At 60.2% G+C, this 15481-nt stretch overlaps 3 protein-coding genes across 6 annotated transcripts; all 3 read left to right on the top strand.

The window, feature by feature from the left end:
* The first annotated feature begins 1019 nt into the window (after nucleotides 1-1019).
* On the top strand, nucleotides 1020-4249 carry RNF212B (ring finger protein 212B). The gene is made up of 8 exons (XM_069879122.1): nucleotides 1020-1138; nucleotides 2275-2327; nucleotides 2414-2488; nucleotides 2578-2693; nucleotides 3797-3845; nucleotides 3920-3995; nucleotides 4076-4118; nucleotides 4180-4249. Exons 1-8 carry the CDS (start codon nucleotides 1039-1041, stop codon nucleotides 4247-4249), a joined length of 582 nt encoding a protein of 193 aa, XP_069735223.1. The 5' UTR covers nucleotides 1020-1038.
* Nucleotides 4250-5615: 1366 nt separating this feature from the next.
* Nucleotides 5616-11520, top strand: PSMB5 (proteasome 20S subunit beta 5). Of its 2 annotated transcripts, XR_011339286.1 has the most exons (4): nucleotides 5616-5816; nucleotides 6417-6723; nucleotides 8786-9353; nucleotides 10208-11520. XR_011339286.1 is itself a non-coding variant. In XM_069879208.1 (3 exons), the coding sequence occupies exons 1-3, from the start codon at nucleotides 5646-5648 to the stop codon at nucleotides 9070-9072; spliced, it is 765 nt and encodes a 254-aa protein (XP_069735309.1). In that variant the 5' UTR covers nucleotides 5616-5645; the 3' UTR covers nucleotides 9073-11520. The 2 variants fall into 2 exon arrangements, 1 of the variants encoding a protein (XP_069735309.1); XM_069879208.1 differs by having other exon boundaries at nucleotides 8786-11520.
* A 186-nt stretch (nucleotides 11521-11706) lies between these two features.
* HAUS4 (HAUS augmin like complex subunit 4) lies at nucleotides 11707-15398 on the top strand. 3 transcript variants are annotated; one of them, XM_069879204.1, is made up of 8 exons: nucleotides 11707-11944; nucleotides 13055-13102; nucleotides 13184-13329; nucleotides 13415-13519; nucleotides 13748-13825; nucleotides 14195-14476; nucleotides 14670-14794; nucleotides 14938-15398. In XM_069879204.1, the coding sequence occupies exons 2-8, from the start codon at nucleotides 13066-13068 to the stop codon at nucleotides 15266-15268; spliced, it is 1104 nt and encodes a 367-aa protein (XP_069735305.1). In that variant the 5' UTR covers nucleotides 11707-11944; nucleotides 13055-13065; the 3' UTR covers nucleotides 15269-15398. The 3 variants fall into 3 exon arrangements, with proteins under 3 accessions (XP_069735305.1, XP_069735304.1, XP_069735306.1); XM_069879203.1 differs by lacking the exon at nucleotides 11707-11944 and adding an exon at nucleotides 11983-12038; XM_069879205.1 differs by lacking the exon at nucleotides 11707-11944 and adding an exon at nucleotides 11990-12038 and having other exon boundaries at nucleotides 13058-13102.
* The last annotated feature ends 83 nt before the right edge of the window (nucleotides 15399-15481 follow it).

The raw sequence follows: 15481 nt of genomic DNA, 5'->3' as shown, positions 1-15481 counted from the left end.
CGCTGGAGGGGGGGCGTTAGGGGGTACTGGGAGAAACCGGGAGGGGACTGGGGGGTGTCAGGGGGGTCCTGGGAGGGAATGAGGGATAACTGGGAGGTACTGGGGGGGACTAGGGGTCGCTAGGGAGGACTGGGAGGGGACTGGGGACATCTAGGAGGGGACTGGGAGGGACTGGGAGTGGGGAGGAGGGGGCTCCAAGTACGTTTTGGGGGGAGTTTAGGGGGATTTGAGTAAAACAAAGCGCGTTTGGGGGGAGTTTGTGAGGGGATTTGGGGCAAAAAGCGCGTTTTGGGGGAGTCTGTGAGGGGATTTGGAGAGAAAATATGACGGTTTAGGGAGCTTGAGGGGAAATCTGAGAAGATTTGAGGTAGAAGTCGCATTTTGGTGAGTTCACAGGAGAGATTTGAGGTAGAAGTCGCATTTTGGTGAGCTCATAGGAGAGATTTGAGGCATAAAGCCTTTTTTTGGAGGGGTTTAAAGGGGAATCTGGGACGATTTGAGGTCCAACCCATGGTTTTGGCGAGTCTGCAAAGGGCCGCGAGGCGATTTGGGTAGAAACCCCCGGTTTTGGGGGCGTTTCTGAGAGGGTTTGGGGGCGGACGCCCCCTTTTGGGGCGGCGTTTGAGGGGGGGGAGGCGAGAGACTCACGGAGGCGTCAAAACCAGCTCGGGTGGCAACTGGATCTGGCCGGAGGCGCCGCTTCGTGTGGGACCGAGTGGGCTGCGAGGTCCCTTCCAGCCCGAACCGCTCCAGGGATGCTTCGAGGAGGCGGTTTTGGGGTCTTTTCAAGCGGTTTCTTCGCCGCCTCCGTGAGGCGAGACGCCCCCCTCAGCCCCTTCCCGTCCTCTTCAGCGCTGGCCACGCCCCCCTCCCCCTCCTCCTCCCCTCAGCCTTCCCGCCCTTTTTGCCCGCGCTTTTTGCTTCCCGCCCTTTTTGCCCGCGCTTTTTGCTTCCCGCCCTTTTCCCCCCTCCCTCACGGCCCCCAGAGGGAGGAGGAGGAGGAGGAGGTGGAAAAGGTGGAGGAAAAGGGTCCCCGGCATGGACTGGTTCCACTGCAACCGCTGTTTTCGCCAGGACGGAGCCTCCTTCGCCGTCACCAGCTGCGGCCACGTCCTCTGCGCCGCTTGCGGGGCGGCAGGTAGCGTCCTCCCTCGCCTCAGAGCCCCAAAAATGGCTGAAAAGGGGGGTTTGTTTCCTCTGGAGGAGCTAAAAGAGCGGAAAAATGCGATTCTGCTCGCCTCAAAGCCCTGTTGTGGGGGGAGACGGGGGTTCTCTTCACCGCAGACCCCTGAAGCGTCGGGAACTGGGGATTCTTCTTGCTTAAAAGCCTCGAAATAGGAAAAAATTGAGATTTTCCTCAGTAATTATCTCTAGGATGGCGGAAATCGGCGATTCGCCTCGCTTAAAATCCCCAAAATAGAAGGATTTAGGGATTCTCTTCACTAAGTATTTCCATGCTGTGAGAAATTCGTGATTCGCCTTGCTTACCACCCTCAAAATATCAAGAATTAGGGATTCTCCTCACTTAAAACCTGTAAAATATCAGAAAATAAGGTGGTTTGTCACTGAAAATGTCTTAAAATATCAGAAATTAAGGGTTCTCCTCGCTTAGAGCCGCTGATGTTATAGAAATTAGGGATTCTCCTCACTAGAAGTCTCCGAACTATCAGAAATGAGGGATTCTTTTCACCTCAAACCCCTAAAATATCAGGAATTGGAGATTCTATTCACTTAAAAGCCCTAAAATATTAGAAATTAGAGATTCTGTTTGCTTAAAATCCTGAAAATATCAGGAATTGGGGATTCTATTCACTTAAAAGCCCTAAAATATCAGAAATTGGGGATTCTCTTTGCTTAAAATCCTGAAAATATCAGGAATTAGAGATTCTATTCACTTAAAAGCCCGAAAATATCAGAAATTAGGGATGCTCCTCACTAAAAATCATTAGAATATCAGACATTACAGATTTTTCTCACTTAAAATCTTGACAGTATCAGAAATTAGGGATTGTTTTCCCTAAAAATCCTTAAAATATCAGGAATTAGGTGGGTTTTTTTGCTTAAAGTCCTTAAAATATCAAGAATTAAGGGTTCTTCGCACCCGAAATCGCTGAAATATTAAAAATTAGGCGTTCTCCTTGCTAAAAAATCGCTAGAATGCAAGAAATTTGCGATTTTCCTCCCTGGAAGTCGCTAAAATATTACAAACGAGGGGTTTTCTTTGTTTAAAATCCGAAATTAAATTAAAATTTTGTGTTTTCTTCCCTTTTCCAGGTCCGTGCCCCGTCTGCGGCGCCGCCTGCCGCTACCTGCCCGTCTCCCACAAGGCGCGTGGCTGCCGTTTGGGGCCTTCGTCCTCCTCCTCCTTCATCCTCCTCCTTCATCCTCTCCTTCTCCATCCTCCTCCTCGCAGATGCGGCCGCAGGAGAAGGTTTTCTTCAGGAGCCCGGCTGCCGTCGCCCTCAAGCACTTGGCTCACCTGGCCCAGGTGAGGAGGAGGAGGAGGTTGAGGGGGGAGGAGGATGATGAGGATGATGGAGGAGGCTGAGGCTGATGGAGGCTGTTTCCCCCCTCCAGGTGTGGCGCTTCCAGCGGGCGCAGGCCCAGCTGCTCCTGGCCTGGCACAGGGACGGCGCCCGCCGCGCCCGCGATGCCCTGGAGGACGCTCGACGCGCCCTGGACGCCCGGAGCAGGTGAGGGCGGCGACGCCAGCGTGGGGAGGGCCAGCCTGGCCGCCATCTTGGGGAGGTCCACACCAATGGGGGCCATCTTGGTGAGGTCCAGCCCCATGGTGGCCATCTTGGTGGTGTCCAAGCTGGCTGCCATCTTGATGAAGTCCAACCCCATGGCTGCCATGTTGGTGAGGTCCACACACCAATGGTGGCCATTTTGGTGGTGTCCAACCCGGCCACCATCTTGGGGAGGTCCATTGCAATGGCTGCTACGTGCGTGATGCTCAATCTGGTCACCATCTTGGTGAGGTCCAGGCCCATGGCGGCCATCGTGGTGGTGTCCAACCTGGCTGCCATCTTGATGAGGTCCACACCAATGGTGGCCATCTTGATGGAGTCCAACCTGGCTGCCATCTTGCTGAGGTCTGACCCCAATGGCTGCCATCTTGGTGGTGCCCAGCTTGGCTGCCATCTTGGTGAGGTCCAGCCCCATGGCTGCCATCTTGGTGATGTCCCACATGGCTTCCATCTTGGTGAGGTCCAGCCCCATAGCGTCAAATTGGTGGTGTCCAAGCTGGCTGCCATCTTGGTGAGGTCCAACCCCAATGGCAGCCATCTTGATGAAGTCTAACCCCATGGCTGCCATCTTGGTGAGGTCCACACAGCAATGGTGGCCATCTTGGTGGTGCTCAACCTGGCCACCATCTTGGTGAGGTCCAACCCCATAGCATCAAATTGGTGGTGTCCAAGCTGGCTGCCATCTTGGTGAGGTCCAACCCCAATGGCAGCCATCTTGATGAAGTCTAACCCCATGGCTGCCGTCTTGGTTGTGTCCAACCCGGCCACCATCTTGGTGAGGTCCATTCCAATGGCTGCCACCTGGGTGATGCTCAACCTGGTCGCCATCTTGGTGAGGTCCAACTCCATAGCATCAAGTTGGTGATGCTCAACCTGGCTGCCATCTTGGTAGTGTCCAACCTGACCACCATCTTGGTGAGGTCCACACCAATGGTGGCCATCTTGGCGGTGCCCAACCTGACCGCCATCTTGGTGAGGTCCAGCCCTGCCACCACCATCTTGGGGTGCTCTTCTCCCCCCTTTTATTTTCCCCCCTTTGCTCCCAGGGAGCTGGAGGCGCTGCGGCAGGAGAACGCGGAGCTGCGCCGCGCTCAGGTCACCCCCGGCTCCCCTTCCCACCCCTTTTCCTCCCCCGCGGCCCCACACTGACCCCCCTTTTCTCCCCCCAGCTCTCCCCGGGCTGGCGCGGGGGCAGCAGGAACAACACCCCTCGCCCCGTGGGCGTCACCTCCCCGGCCCAAACAGGTTTGACGACCCCCAAAAGGCGTTTTGGGGGCCCCGTTTGGCCTCGGTTTTACCCCAAACCCTCCTCTTCCCCCTCCCAGTGCCCCCCCAGCCCCGCCGGCAGCTCAGCGGGCAAGTGGTGAGGTAAGAGGAGGGGCTCCCTGCGCCGTTTTGGGGGCTCCCCACGCCCCCCGGGGGCCCCCAGGGCGCTGACGGCAACGCCCCCGCAGCCGTGGCCCCGCGATGGTGACGCCTCCGGCCTCCAGCACGGGTGAGACGCCCCCAGCCCCATAGGGGGACTCCCCTGCCCCATAGCGGGGCCCCTCAGCCCCACAGACTGGACTCCAGGCCCTTAGAGGGGTCTCCAGCCCCATAGAATGGCGACCCAGCCCCATAGATGGACCCTCAGCCCCATAGAATGGAGACCCAGCCCCATAGAATGGACCCTCAGCCCCATAGAATGGACCCTCAGCCCCATAGAATGGACCCTCAGCCCCATAGAATGGAGACCCAGCCCCATAGATGGACCCTCAGCCCCATAGAGTGACTCCCCAGCCCCATAGATGGACCCTCAGCCTCATAGAGGGACCCTCAGACCCATAGAGTGACTCCCTAGCCCCATAGAATGGAGACCCAGCCCCACAGAGTGACTCCCTAGCCCCATAGATGGACCCTCAGCCCCATAGGATGGACCCCTAGCCCCATAGAGTGACTCCCTAGCCCCATAGAATGGACCCTCAGCCCCATAGAATGGAGACTCAGCCCCATAGATGGACCCTCAGCCCCATAGATGGACCCTCAGCCCCACAGAGTGACTCCCTAGCCCTGTAGAATGGCGGTCCAGCCCCATAGATGGACCCTCAGCCCCATAGAGTGACTCCCTAGCCCCATAGAATGGCGACCCAGCCCCATAGATGGACCCCTAGCCCCATAGGATGGACCCCTAGCCCCATAGATGGACCCTCAGCCCCATAGAATGGACCCTCAGTCCCATAGAGTGACTCCCTAGCCCCATAGAATGGAGACGCAGCCCGATAGCGGGACCCTCAGCCCCATAGAATGGACCCTCAGCCCCATAGAGTGACTCCCTAGCCCCATAGATGGACCCTCAGCCTCATAGATGGACCCTCAGCCCCATAGAATGTAGACCCAGCCCCATAGAATGTAGACCCAGCCCCATAGATGGACCCTCAGCCCCATAGGATGGACCCCTAGCCCCACAGAATGGTGACCCAGCCCCATAGAGTGACTCCCTAGCCCCATAGAGTGACTCCCTAGCCCCATAGAATGGTGACCCAGCCCCATAGAGTGACTCCCTAGCCCCATAGAGTGACTCCCTAGCCCCATAGAATGGACCCTCAGCCCCATAGATGGACCCTCAGCCCCATAGATGGACCCTCAGCCCCATAGAATGGAGACCCAGCCCCATTTGGCCACACAAGCCACGCCCCTTCCCTTTGACCACGCCCCTTTCCATTGGCCACGCCCACTCCCATAGAAGGCAATTGCCTTATTGACCACGCCCCTTTCCTTGACCACGCCCCCAGCCGCCTTGGCCCCGCCCACCCCGCCCTGGTTGCCCTGGGCGACCCCCCCGGCGGCGCGCCGCCTGTGACGTCACCGCGCGTGCGCCGCCGCCGCCGCCATCTTGGAGGCGCCCGGGAAGCCAAGATGGCGCTGGCCAGCGTCCTCCGCTCCGCCGAGCCCCCCCCGGGCCTCGGGGCCCCCCGCGACCCCCCCGGCCCCGCGGAGGCCCTGGCGGCTCCGCTGTGGGGCCCCCGGGAGCCCCTGCCCGGCCCGGGGCTGCGCCTGCTGCACGGCACCACCACGCTGGCCTTCAAGGTGCGTCCGGGCCCGCGGGGGGGGGTGACTCAGCCCCATAGCGGGGCCCTCAGCCCCATAGAGAGGGGACTCAGCCCCATCGCGGGGCCCTCAGGCCCATAGAGAGGGGACTCAGCCCCATAGCGGGGCCCTCAGCCCCATAGAGAGGTGACTCAGCCCCATAGCGGGGCCCTCAGACCCATAGAGAAGGGACTCAGCCCCATAGCGGGGCCCTCAGACCCATAGAGAAGGGGCTCAGCCCCATAGCGGGACCCCCAGCCCCATAGAGAGGTGACTCAGCCCCATAGCGGGGCCCTCAGCCCCATAGAGAGGTGACTCAGCCCCATAGCGGGGCCCTCAGACCCATAGAGAAGGGGCTCAGCCCCATAGCGGGACCCCCAGCCCCATAGCGAGACCCCCAGCCCCATAGAACGATCTCAAGAGCCCCACAGCATGTCCCCTGTTAGCCAAACCCCCCAATTTAGTAGCCAAACCTCCTGATTTGGTAGCCAACCTCTCAAATTTGGTAGCCAACCTCTCAAATTTGGTAGCCAACCTCTCAAATTTGGTAGCCAACCCCCCAAACTTGGTAGCCAACCCCCCCCCTTTCGCTCCCCGCAGTTCTCCCAGGGCGTGGTGGTGGCCGTGGACTCGCGGGCCACGGCCGGCTCGTTCATCGCCTCGCAGTCGGTGCAGAAGGTGATCGAGATCAACGGGTCCCTGCTGGGCACCATGGCCGGCGGCGCCGCCGACTGCGGCTACTGGCAGCGCCTCCTGGCTCGCCAGTGCCGCGTCTACCAGCTGCGCAACAAGGAGCCCATCTCGGTGGCCGCCGCCTCCAAGCTGCTGGCCAACATGGTCTATCAGTACAAGGGGATGGGGCTCAGCATGGGCACCATGATCTGCGGCTGGGACAAGCGCGGGCCAGGTCAGGGGGGGCCTCGGTGGCCCCAAAGGGGGGTTTGGTGGCCCTAAAGGGGGGTTTGGTGGCCCTAAAGGGGGGTTTGGTGGCCCTAAAGGGGGGTTAGTTGCCCTATGAGGGGGTTTGGTGGCCCCAAAGGGGGGTTTGGTGGCCCCAAAGGGGGTTTGGTGGCCCTAAAGGGGGGTTTGGTGGCGCTAGGGAGGTGTTTGGTGGCCACAAAGGGGGTTTTGGTGGCCCCAAAGGGGGGTTTGGTGGCCCTAAGGGGGGTTTGGTGGCCCTAAGGGGGGGTTTGGTGGCCCTAAAGGGGGGTTTTGTGGCCAGAAGGGTGGGTTTGGTTGCCCTAAAGGGGGGTTTGGTGGCCCTAAAGGGGGGTTTGGTGGCCCTAAAGGGGTGTTTGGTGGCCTGAAGAGGGGTTTGGTGGCCCCAAAGTGGGGTTTGGTGGCCCTAAAGGGGGGTTTGGTGGCCCTAAAGGGGGGTTGGTGGCCCTAAAGGGGGGTTTGGTGGCCCTAAAGGGGGGTTGGTTGCCCTAGGAAGGGGTTTGGTGGCCCTAAAGGGGGGTTTGGTGGCCCTAAAGGGGGGTTGGTTGCCCTAGGAAGGGGTTTGGTGGCCCTAAAGGGGGGTTGGTTGCCCTATGAAGGGTTTTGGTGGCCCCAAAGGGGGGCTTGGTGGCCCTAAAGGGAGTTTGGTGGCCCTAAAGGAGGGTTGGTTGCCCTAGGAAGGGCCTTGGTGGCCCCAAAGTGGGTTTTGGTGGCCCCAAAGGGGAGTTTGGTGGCCCCAAAGGGGGGTTTGGTTGCCCTGGGAAGGGGTTTGGTGGCCCTAAAGGGGGGTTGGTGGCCCCGAAGAGGGGTTTGGTGGCCCCAAAGGGGCATTTGGTGGCCCCAAAGGGGGGTTTGGTGGCCCTAAAGGGGGGTTGGTTGCCCTAAAGGGGAGTTTGGTGGCCCAAAAGGGGTGTTTGGTGGCCACAAAGGGGGGTTTGGTGGCCCTAAAGGGGGGTTTGGTGGCCTAAAGGGGGGTTTGGTGGCCCTAAACGGGGGTCTGGTGGCCCTAAAGGGGGTTTGGTGGCCCTAAAGTGGGGTTTGGTGGCCCTAAAGTGGTGTTTGGTGGCCACAAAGGGAGTTTGGTGGCCACAAAGGGAGTTTGGTGGCCCTAAAGGGGGGTTTGGTGGCCCCAAAGGGGGGTTGGTGGCCCTAAAGGGGGGTTGGTGGCCCTAAAGGGGGGTTTGGTGGCCCTAAAGGGGGGTTGGTTGCCCTAGGAAGGGGTTGGGTGGCCCTAAAGGGGGGTTTGGTTGCCCTGGGAAGGGGTTTGGTGGCCCTAAAGGGGGGTTGGTGGCCCCGAAGAGGGGTTTGGTGGCCCTAAAGGGGGGTTTGGTGGCCCCAAAGGGGGGTTTGGTGGCCCTAGGAAGGGGTTTGGTGGCCCTAAAGGGGGGTTGGTTGCCCTAGGAAGGGATTTGGTGGCCCTAAAGGGGGGTTGGTGGCCCTAAAGGGGGCTTTGGTGGCCACAAAGGGGGGTTTTGTGGCCAGAAGGGTGGGTCTGGTGGCCCCAAAGGGGGGTCTGGTGGCCCCAAAGGCGGGTCTGGTGGCCCTAAAGGGGGTTTGGTGGCCCTAAAGGGGGATTGGTGGCCCTAAAGGGGGATTGGTTGCCCTAGGAAGGGGTTTGGTGGCCCTAAAGGGAGGTTGGTGGCCACGAAGGGGTCTTGGTTGCTCTAGGAAGGGTTTTGGTGGCCCTAAAGGGCGGTTTGGTTGCCCTAGGAAGGGGTTTGGTGGCCCTAGGAAGGGGTTTGGTGGCCACAAAGTGGGTTTGGTGGCCCCAAAGGGGGGCTTGGTGGCCATAAAGTGGGTCAGGTGGCCACCAGGGCTTCCTCAGAGTCCCCCGGGCTCAGTGGCCACTTGCCATGGTTGGTAGCCACCTTGTCAGGCTGGTAGCCACCCCATCAAAATAGTCACCAGCGCTCAGTGGCCGCCACCCTGTGGCCTTGAGGCCCTGGTAGAGCCACCCCATGAATCCGGTAGCCACTCAGCGAATCTGGTAGCCGCTCTGTGCCTCTAGTCGCCGCTTCTTCTCTCACCAGGCCTCTACTACGTGGACAGCGAGGGCACGCGGGTGCCGGGCCGGGCCTTCGCGGTGGGCTCGGGGGCTCCCTACGCCTACGGGGTGCTGGACCGCGGCTACCGCGAGTCGCTGGCTACCGAGGAGGCGTGCGAGCTAGCCCGCCGCGCCATCTACCAGGCGGCTCGCCGCGACGCCTACTCCGGCGGCCGCGTCACCGTGTACCACGTGGGGCCGGGGGGCTGGCGCCGCGTCTCCACGCACAACGTGGCCGAGCTGCAGGAGCGCTACGAGCCCGGCGGCCACTAAACGGCCCCCCGGGGCCACGAAACGGGATCGGCCTGACGAGTGCTGCCTGGGGACGCCGTCAGTAGGGGCCAGGGGGAACGCGCGCGGGGCTAGGGGGCCATCGGGTTCTATAGGGCCCTATAGGGTGTCTGTTGGGTTCTAGGGGTCCCCATTGGGTTCTATGGGTTCCTATTGGGTTCTATGGGTCCCTATTGGGCTCTCTATGGGGTCCCCATTGGGTTCTATGGGATCTCCATTAGGTTCTATGGGGTCCCTGTTGGGTTCTATGGGGTCCCTATTGGGTTCTATGGGTCCCCATTGGGTCCCTATTGGGGTCTCTATGGGTCCCCATTGGGTTCTATTGAGTTCTATGGGTCCCCATTGGGTTCTATGGGTCCCTGTTGGGGTCTCTATGGGTCCCTGTTGGGTTCTATGGGGTCCCCATTGGGTTCTATGAGGTCCCTATTGGGTTCTATGGGTCCCTATTGGGGTCTCTATGGGTCCCCATTGGGTTCTATGGGGTCCCTATTGGGTTCTATGGGTCCCTATTGGGGTCTCTATGGGTCCCCATTGGGTTCTATGGGTCCCCATTGGGTTCTGTGGGTCCCCATTGGGTTCTATGGGGTCCCTATTGGGTTCTGTGGGTCCCTATTGGGTTCTATGGGTCCCTTTTGGGGTCTCTATGGGTTCCCATTGGGTTCTATGGGGTCCCCATTGGGTTCTATGGGGTCCTTATTGGGTTCTATGGGTCCCTATTGGGGGCCCTATGGGGTCCCCATTGGGTTCTATGGGGTCCCCATTAGCTTCTATGGGGTCCCTATTGGGTTCTATGGGGTCCCCATTAGCTTCTATGGGGTCCCTATTGGGTTCTATGGGGTCCCCATTAGCTTCTATGGGGTCCCTATTGGGGTCTCTATGGGTCCCTATTGGGTTCTATGGGTCCCCATTGGGTTCTATGGGTCCCTATTGGGTTCTATGGGTCCCCATTGGGTTCTATGAGGTCGCTATTGGGTTCTATGGGGTCCCTATTGGGTTCTATGGGGTCCCTATTGGGTTCTATGGGTCCCCATTGGGTTCTATGGGTCCCTTTTGGGGTCTCTATGGGTCCCCATTGGGTTCTATGGGGGCCCCATTAGGTTCTATGGGTCCCCATTAGGTTCTATGGGTCCCTATTGGGTTCTATGGGGTCCCCATTGGGTTCTATGGGTCCCTATTGGGTTCTATGGGTCCCCATTGGGTTCTATTGAGTTCTATGGGTCCCCATTGGGTTCTATGGGTCCCTATTGGGGTCTCTATGGGTCCCTATTGGGTTCTGTGGGGTCCCCATTGGGTTCTATTGGGTCCCTATTGGGGTCTCTATGGGTCCCCATTGGGTTCTGTGGGTCCCTATTGGGTTCTATGGGTCCCTATTGGGTTCTATGGGGTCCCTATTGGGTTCTATGGGGTCCCCATTAGCTTCTATGGGGTCCCTATTGGGGTCTCTATGGGTCCCTATTGGGTTCTATGGGGTCCCCATTGGGTTCTATGGGTCCCCATTGGGTTCTATGGGTCCCTTTTGGGGTCTCTATGGGTCCCCATTGGATTCTGTGGGTCCCCATTGGGTTCTATGAGGTCCCTATTGGGTTCTATGAGGTCCCTATTGGGTTCTATGGGTCCCTATTGGGTTCTATGGGTCCCCATTGGGTTCTATGGGTCCCCATTGGGTTCTATGGGTCCCTTTTGGGGTCTCTATGGGTCCCCATTGGGTTCTATGGGTCCCCATTGGGTTCTATGGGGTCCCTATTGGGTTCTATGGGTCCCCATTGGGTTCTGTGGGGTCCCTATTGGGTTCTATGGGGTCCCTATTGGGTTCTATGGGTCCCCATTGGGTTCTATGGGTCCCTATTGGGTTCTATGGGGTCCCTATTGGGTTCTATGAGGTCCCCATTGGGTTCTATGGGTCCCTATTGGGTTCTATGGGGTCCCCATTGGGTTCTATGGGTCCCTATTGGGTTCTAGGGGTTCCTATTGGGTCCCCATTGGGTTCTGTGGGGTCCCTATTGGGTTCTATGGGTCCCTATTGGATTCTGTGGGTCCCTATTGGGTCCCTATTGGGTTCTATGGGTCCCTATTGGGTTCTATGGGTCCCTAAGGGGTTCCCATTGGGTTCTATGGGTCCCCATTGGGTTCTGTGGGGTCCCTATTGGGTTCTATGGGTCCTCATTGGGTCCCTGTTGGGTTCTATGGGTCCCTGTTAGGTCCCTATGGGGTCCCCATTGGGTTCTATGGGTCCCTATTGCGTTCTGTGGGGTCCCCATGGGGGCCCTATTGAGTTCTATGGGTCCCTGTTGGTTTCTGTGGGTCCCTATTGGCTTCTGTGTGTCTCTATGGGTGCCTATTGGGTCCCTATTGGATCCCTATAGGTCCCTATTGGGTTCTGTGGATCCCTACGGGTCTCCCTATAGGTTCCTATTAAATTTTATGGGTTTCTATGGGTCCCCATTGGTTTCTATGGGTCACTGTGGGTCCCTATTGGGGTTCTATGGGTCCCTATGGGGTTCTGTAGGTCCCCATGGGGTTCTGTGGGTCCCTCTTTGTCCCTATGGGGCGTCCTGCGTGGTTTTGGGGCGCAACGAGGTTCAGGGGCGCGTGGGGAGGGGGCGGGAGGAGCTCTGGGTAGTGAATGAATGGGGGGGGGGGCGCTCTGATTGGTTGCGAGCGGCTTGGCCACGCCCCCTTCTCCTTTATGAATGGGGACGGTCCCTGGCCACGCCCCCTCGATCTCTGATTGGACGCGGCTCTCCCGGAAGCCACGCCCCCTCTACGCTTCTATTGGGCGGGAAATACCGCTTGGCTACGCCCCCTCTCGGCCACGATTGGTCACGTGGCTCTTAAGCCCCGCCCACCGAACAGGGTTGGCTATAAAAGGGGGCGGGGCCGGGCGGGGCCGCGCGCGCCGGCGGGAAACGATCGTGAGGGGGAGAGCGGGGGGAGCGCCGGTTTTTGAGGTAAAAAAGTGGGATTTTGGGGCTCTGTGAGGGGAGGAAGAGGGGGAGGGGAGGGCAGGGTGGGGGGGATGCGGGTTTTGAGGGGAAAAAAACGGGTTTTGGGGAGCCTAAGAGGGGTTTTGGGTGGGGAAGCACAGATTTTGAGGTGAAAAAGTGGGTTTTAGGGGTTTCAGAGGGGCTTGAGGGGTCCAGGGTTTAGGGGACACACATTTTGAGGTGAAAAAGTGGGTTTTAGGGGTCTGAGAGGGGCTTGAGGGGTCCAGGGTGGGGGAGCACAGGTTTTGAGGTAAAAAAGTGGGATTTTGGGGGTCTGTGAGGGGAGGAAGAGGGGTTGGGGAGGGCAGGGTGGGGGGGACGCGGATTTTGAGTGGAAAAAGTGGGTTTTAGGGGGTCTAAGAGGGGCTTGAGGGGTCAGGGTGGAGGGAAGTCAGATTTTGAGGTGAAAAAGTGGGTTTTAGGGGTTTAAGAGGGGCTTGAGGGGTCAGGGTGGAGGGGTGCTGATTTTTGAGGTGAAAAAGTGGGTTTTAGGGGTCTGAGAGGGGCTTGAAGGGTCCAGGGTGGGGGGGAGACAGATTTTGAGGTAAAAAAGTGGGATTTTGGGGGTCTGTGAGGGGAGGAAGAGGGGTTGGGGAGGGCAGGGTGGGGGGGGACGCGGATTTTGAGGGGAAAAAGTGGGTTTGGGGAAGTCTAAGAGGGGCTTGAGGGGTCAGGGTGGAGGGGATGCAGATTTTTGGGGTGAAAAAGTGGGTTTTAGGGGGTCTAAGAGGGGCTTGAGGGGTCCAGGGTGGGGGAGCACAGGTTTTGAGGTAAAAAAGTGGGATTTTGGGGGTCTGTGAGGGGAGGAAGAGGGGTTGGGGAGGGCAGGGTGGGGGGGACGCAGATTTTGAGGGGAAAAAGTGAGGTTTGAGGGGTCTAAGCGGGGTTTGGAGGGATCCAGACGGGGGACAACATAGATTTTGGGGTGAAAAATGTGTTTTTGGGGGATTCCTCATGAGGGGGGTGACGTTTCTATCCAGCAGGGGCCACCATGGCCACGGGGCTATGGGCCGCCGACCCTCCCCTGGGTAAGTTACGAGGGATTAACGAAGCCGGAGGGGGTGGGTGTTAATTAAGAAGCTAATTAAGGTGCTAATTAACCCCGTCAGACCCCGAGCACCCGCTGGCGCTGCTGAGCGGGGCGACCCCCGAGGACCTGAGCTCTCGCCCCTCGCTGGCTTCGCTGCTGCGGGACCTGAGCCTGATCCTGGGCCCCGAGGGGCAAAGCAAACGCCTCGAGCAGGAGCTGCGCCAGGTCGGGACGCACGGACGGACGCCGGGACGCACGGACGAGGCTGAAAAAAAACGCTGATTTTGAGGTGGGGGGTTGTTTTCCTCAGGCCGAAGCCGCCCTGGAGCTGCAGCGAGAGGCTTGGCTGCGCTGCGAGGGCCTTTGGAGGGCGATCCACGAGCTCCTGCGCCAGCCGGGCCGCCTGGAGCCCCCCGTGAGTCCTCCCCCGAGCCCGAAAATGAGCGTTTTCACCCCAAAACCACCCCTTGAGACCCCAAAATGCGTGTTTTCCCTTCTTCTTGCCCCAAACCACCTTTTTCTACCCCAAAACCACTCCCCGTGCCCCGAATCTCCCTGTTTTCACCCCGAACCCGCCTCCTTCGGTCCCCAAAGTGCTGATTTTCCCTCGTTTTTCCCAAACCATCTGTTTTTTCCCCCGAAGGAGCTGCGGGCGCTGGAGCAGGCGCTGAGCGTGGCCGAGATGCGCAGACACAGCCCGGGGCTGCTGGGCCCCCCCCAGGTCACACCAGTGCTCCCAGTTACCCCTCCCAGTGCTCCCGCTCCCCTTCCCAGTCCCTCCCAGTCCCTCCCAGTCTGTCCCAGTGCCTCCCAGTGCCCCCATTCCCTCTCCCAGTGCCCCCTTTCCCCCTCCCAGTCCCTCCCAGTGCCCCCATTCCCCCTCCCAGTGCCCCCCAGTCTGTCCCAGTGCCTCCCAGTACCCCTATTTCCCCTCCCAGTCCCTCCCAGTGCCCCCATTCCCCCTCCCAGTGCCCCCCCAGTCTGTCCCAGTGCCTCCCAGTCCCCCTATTTCCCCTCCCAGTCCCTCCCAGTGCCCCCCATTCCCCCTCCCAGTGCCTCCCAGTCCGTCCCAGTGCCCCCTCTCCCGCAGGCGCCCTCCTCCCTCGGCCGCCGCCTCCTCCCCGCCCTGGAGCGCCGTTTGGCCGAGAAAGTCTCAGAATTGGTCGATTATCAGGCCGGGAGCAGCGAGGGGGGGACCCTCCCCCCCCCTCCCAGCGCTCCCAGCGCTCCCAGCGCTCCCAGTGCTCCCAGTGCTCCCAGTTGGCGGCTGGTGGCGGCGCTGGGTGAGGAGAAGCGGCGGCTGCAGAAGGAGAAGGAGAGACGGAGCCGGCTGGAGGCGCTACTGGGGGCCCAGCAGAGAGCCTGCGTGCAGGTACTGGGGGGACTGGGGGGGACTGGGAGCACTGGGAGTGGGGAGGGGGCACTGGGAGGGGGAAGGGGGGCACTGGGAGGGGAATGAGGGCACTGGGAGGGACTGGGAGGGACTGGGAGGGGGACTGGGGGCACTGGGAGGGCACTGTGGGTGTCCGCACTGGTCCGTACTGGTCCGTACTGGTGCGGGGCAGGCGCTGTGCGGGGCGCGGGCGCTGCTGGCCGCCCTGGGGGGCTGCGCGGGGGCTCAGGCCGAGCTCGACGGGCGCCGCGGGACCTACCTGAGCACCAAGGGGGTGGCCCTGCTGCTGCGCCTCCGGTAACCCCCAAAACCCCCGCTTCTCACCCCAAAAACAACCCCTCCCGGGCCCCAAAACCGACCCCTTTCACCCCAAAAATACCCCCCCACCCCCCCCCCCCGCCCCGAGTTTTTTCCCTAAATCTCCTCTTTTCGCCCCAAAGGCTGGAGGAGCTCTCGGTGCTGCTCGACACCTACCCCGGGCCCAAGGTGGAGGCACACAGGCTCATCAGGTACCACCAGTACACACCAGTAGGGACCAGTACACACCCCCTTCCCCCTCCCAGTGCCCCCCAGTACCCCCATTCCCCCTCCCAGTGCCCCCCTTCCCCCTCCCAGTCCCTCCCAGTGTCCCTCCCAGGGAGGCCTCAAGCCCCTCACCGCAAGCCACGCCCCTCGGTCCTTATATGGCATAGCCACGCCCCTCACTTTAAGCCTTATATGGTAAAGCCACGCCCCCAACCCCATATAAGGAGACCACGCCCCCTCCCTTAAATGGGAAGCCACGCCCATCACCTTATATGGCAAGGCCACACCCCTTCCCAAGCCTTATATGGTAAGCCACGCCCCCTTATGCCCTTATAAGGCTAATCCCCGCCCCCTCTCGCTTTTTAACCGCGGTTTAACCCCCTGTTGCCCAGGTCGCGGCTGGAGGCGGCGCTGCGGGCGGCGCGGGGCCGGGCGCCGGGGCTGCGGGCGGCGCTGGGG

This window comes from Phaenicophaeus curvirostris, chromosome 33 (genome assembly GCF_032191515.1).
Source record: "Phaenicophaeus curvirostris isolate KB17595 chromosome 33, BPBGC_Pcur_1.0, whole genome shotgun sequence".
NCBI lineage: Eukaryota > Metazoa > Chordata > Aves > Cuculiformes > Cuculidae > Phaenicophaeus > Phaenicophaeus curvirostris.
Note: the sequence above shows the minus strand (reverse complement) of the source record. Positions and strands in the feature narration are given on the sequence as shown.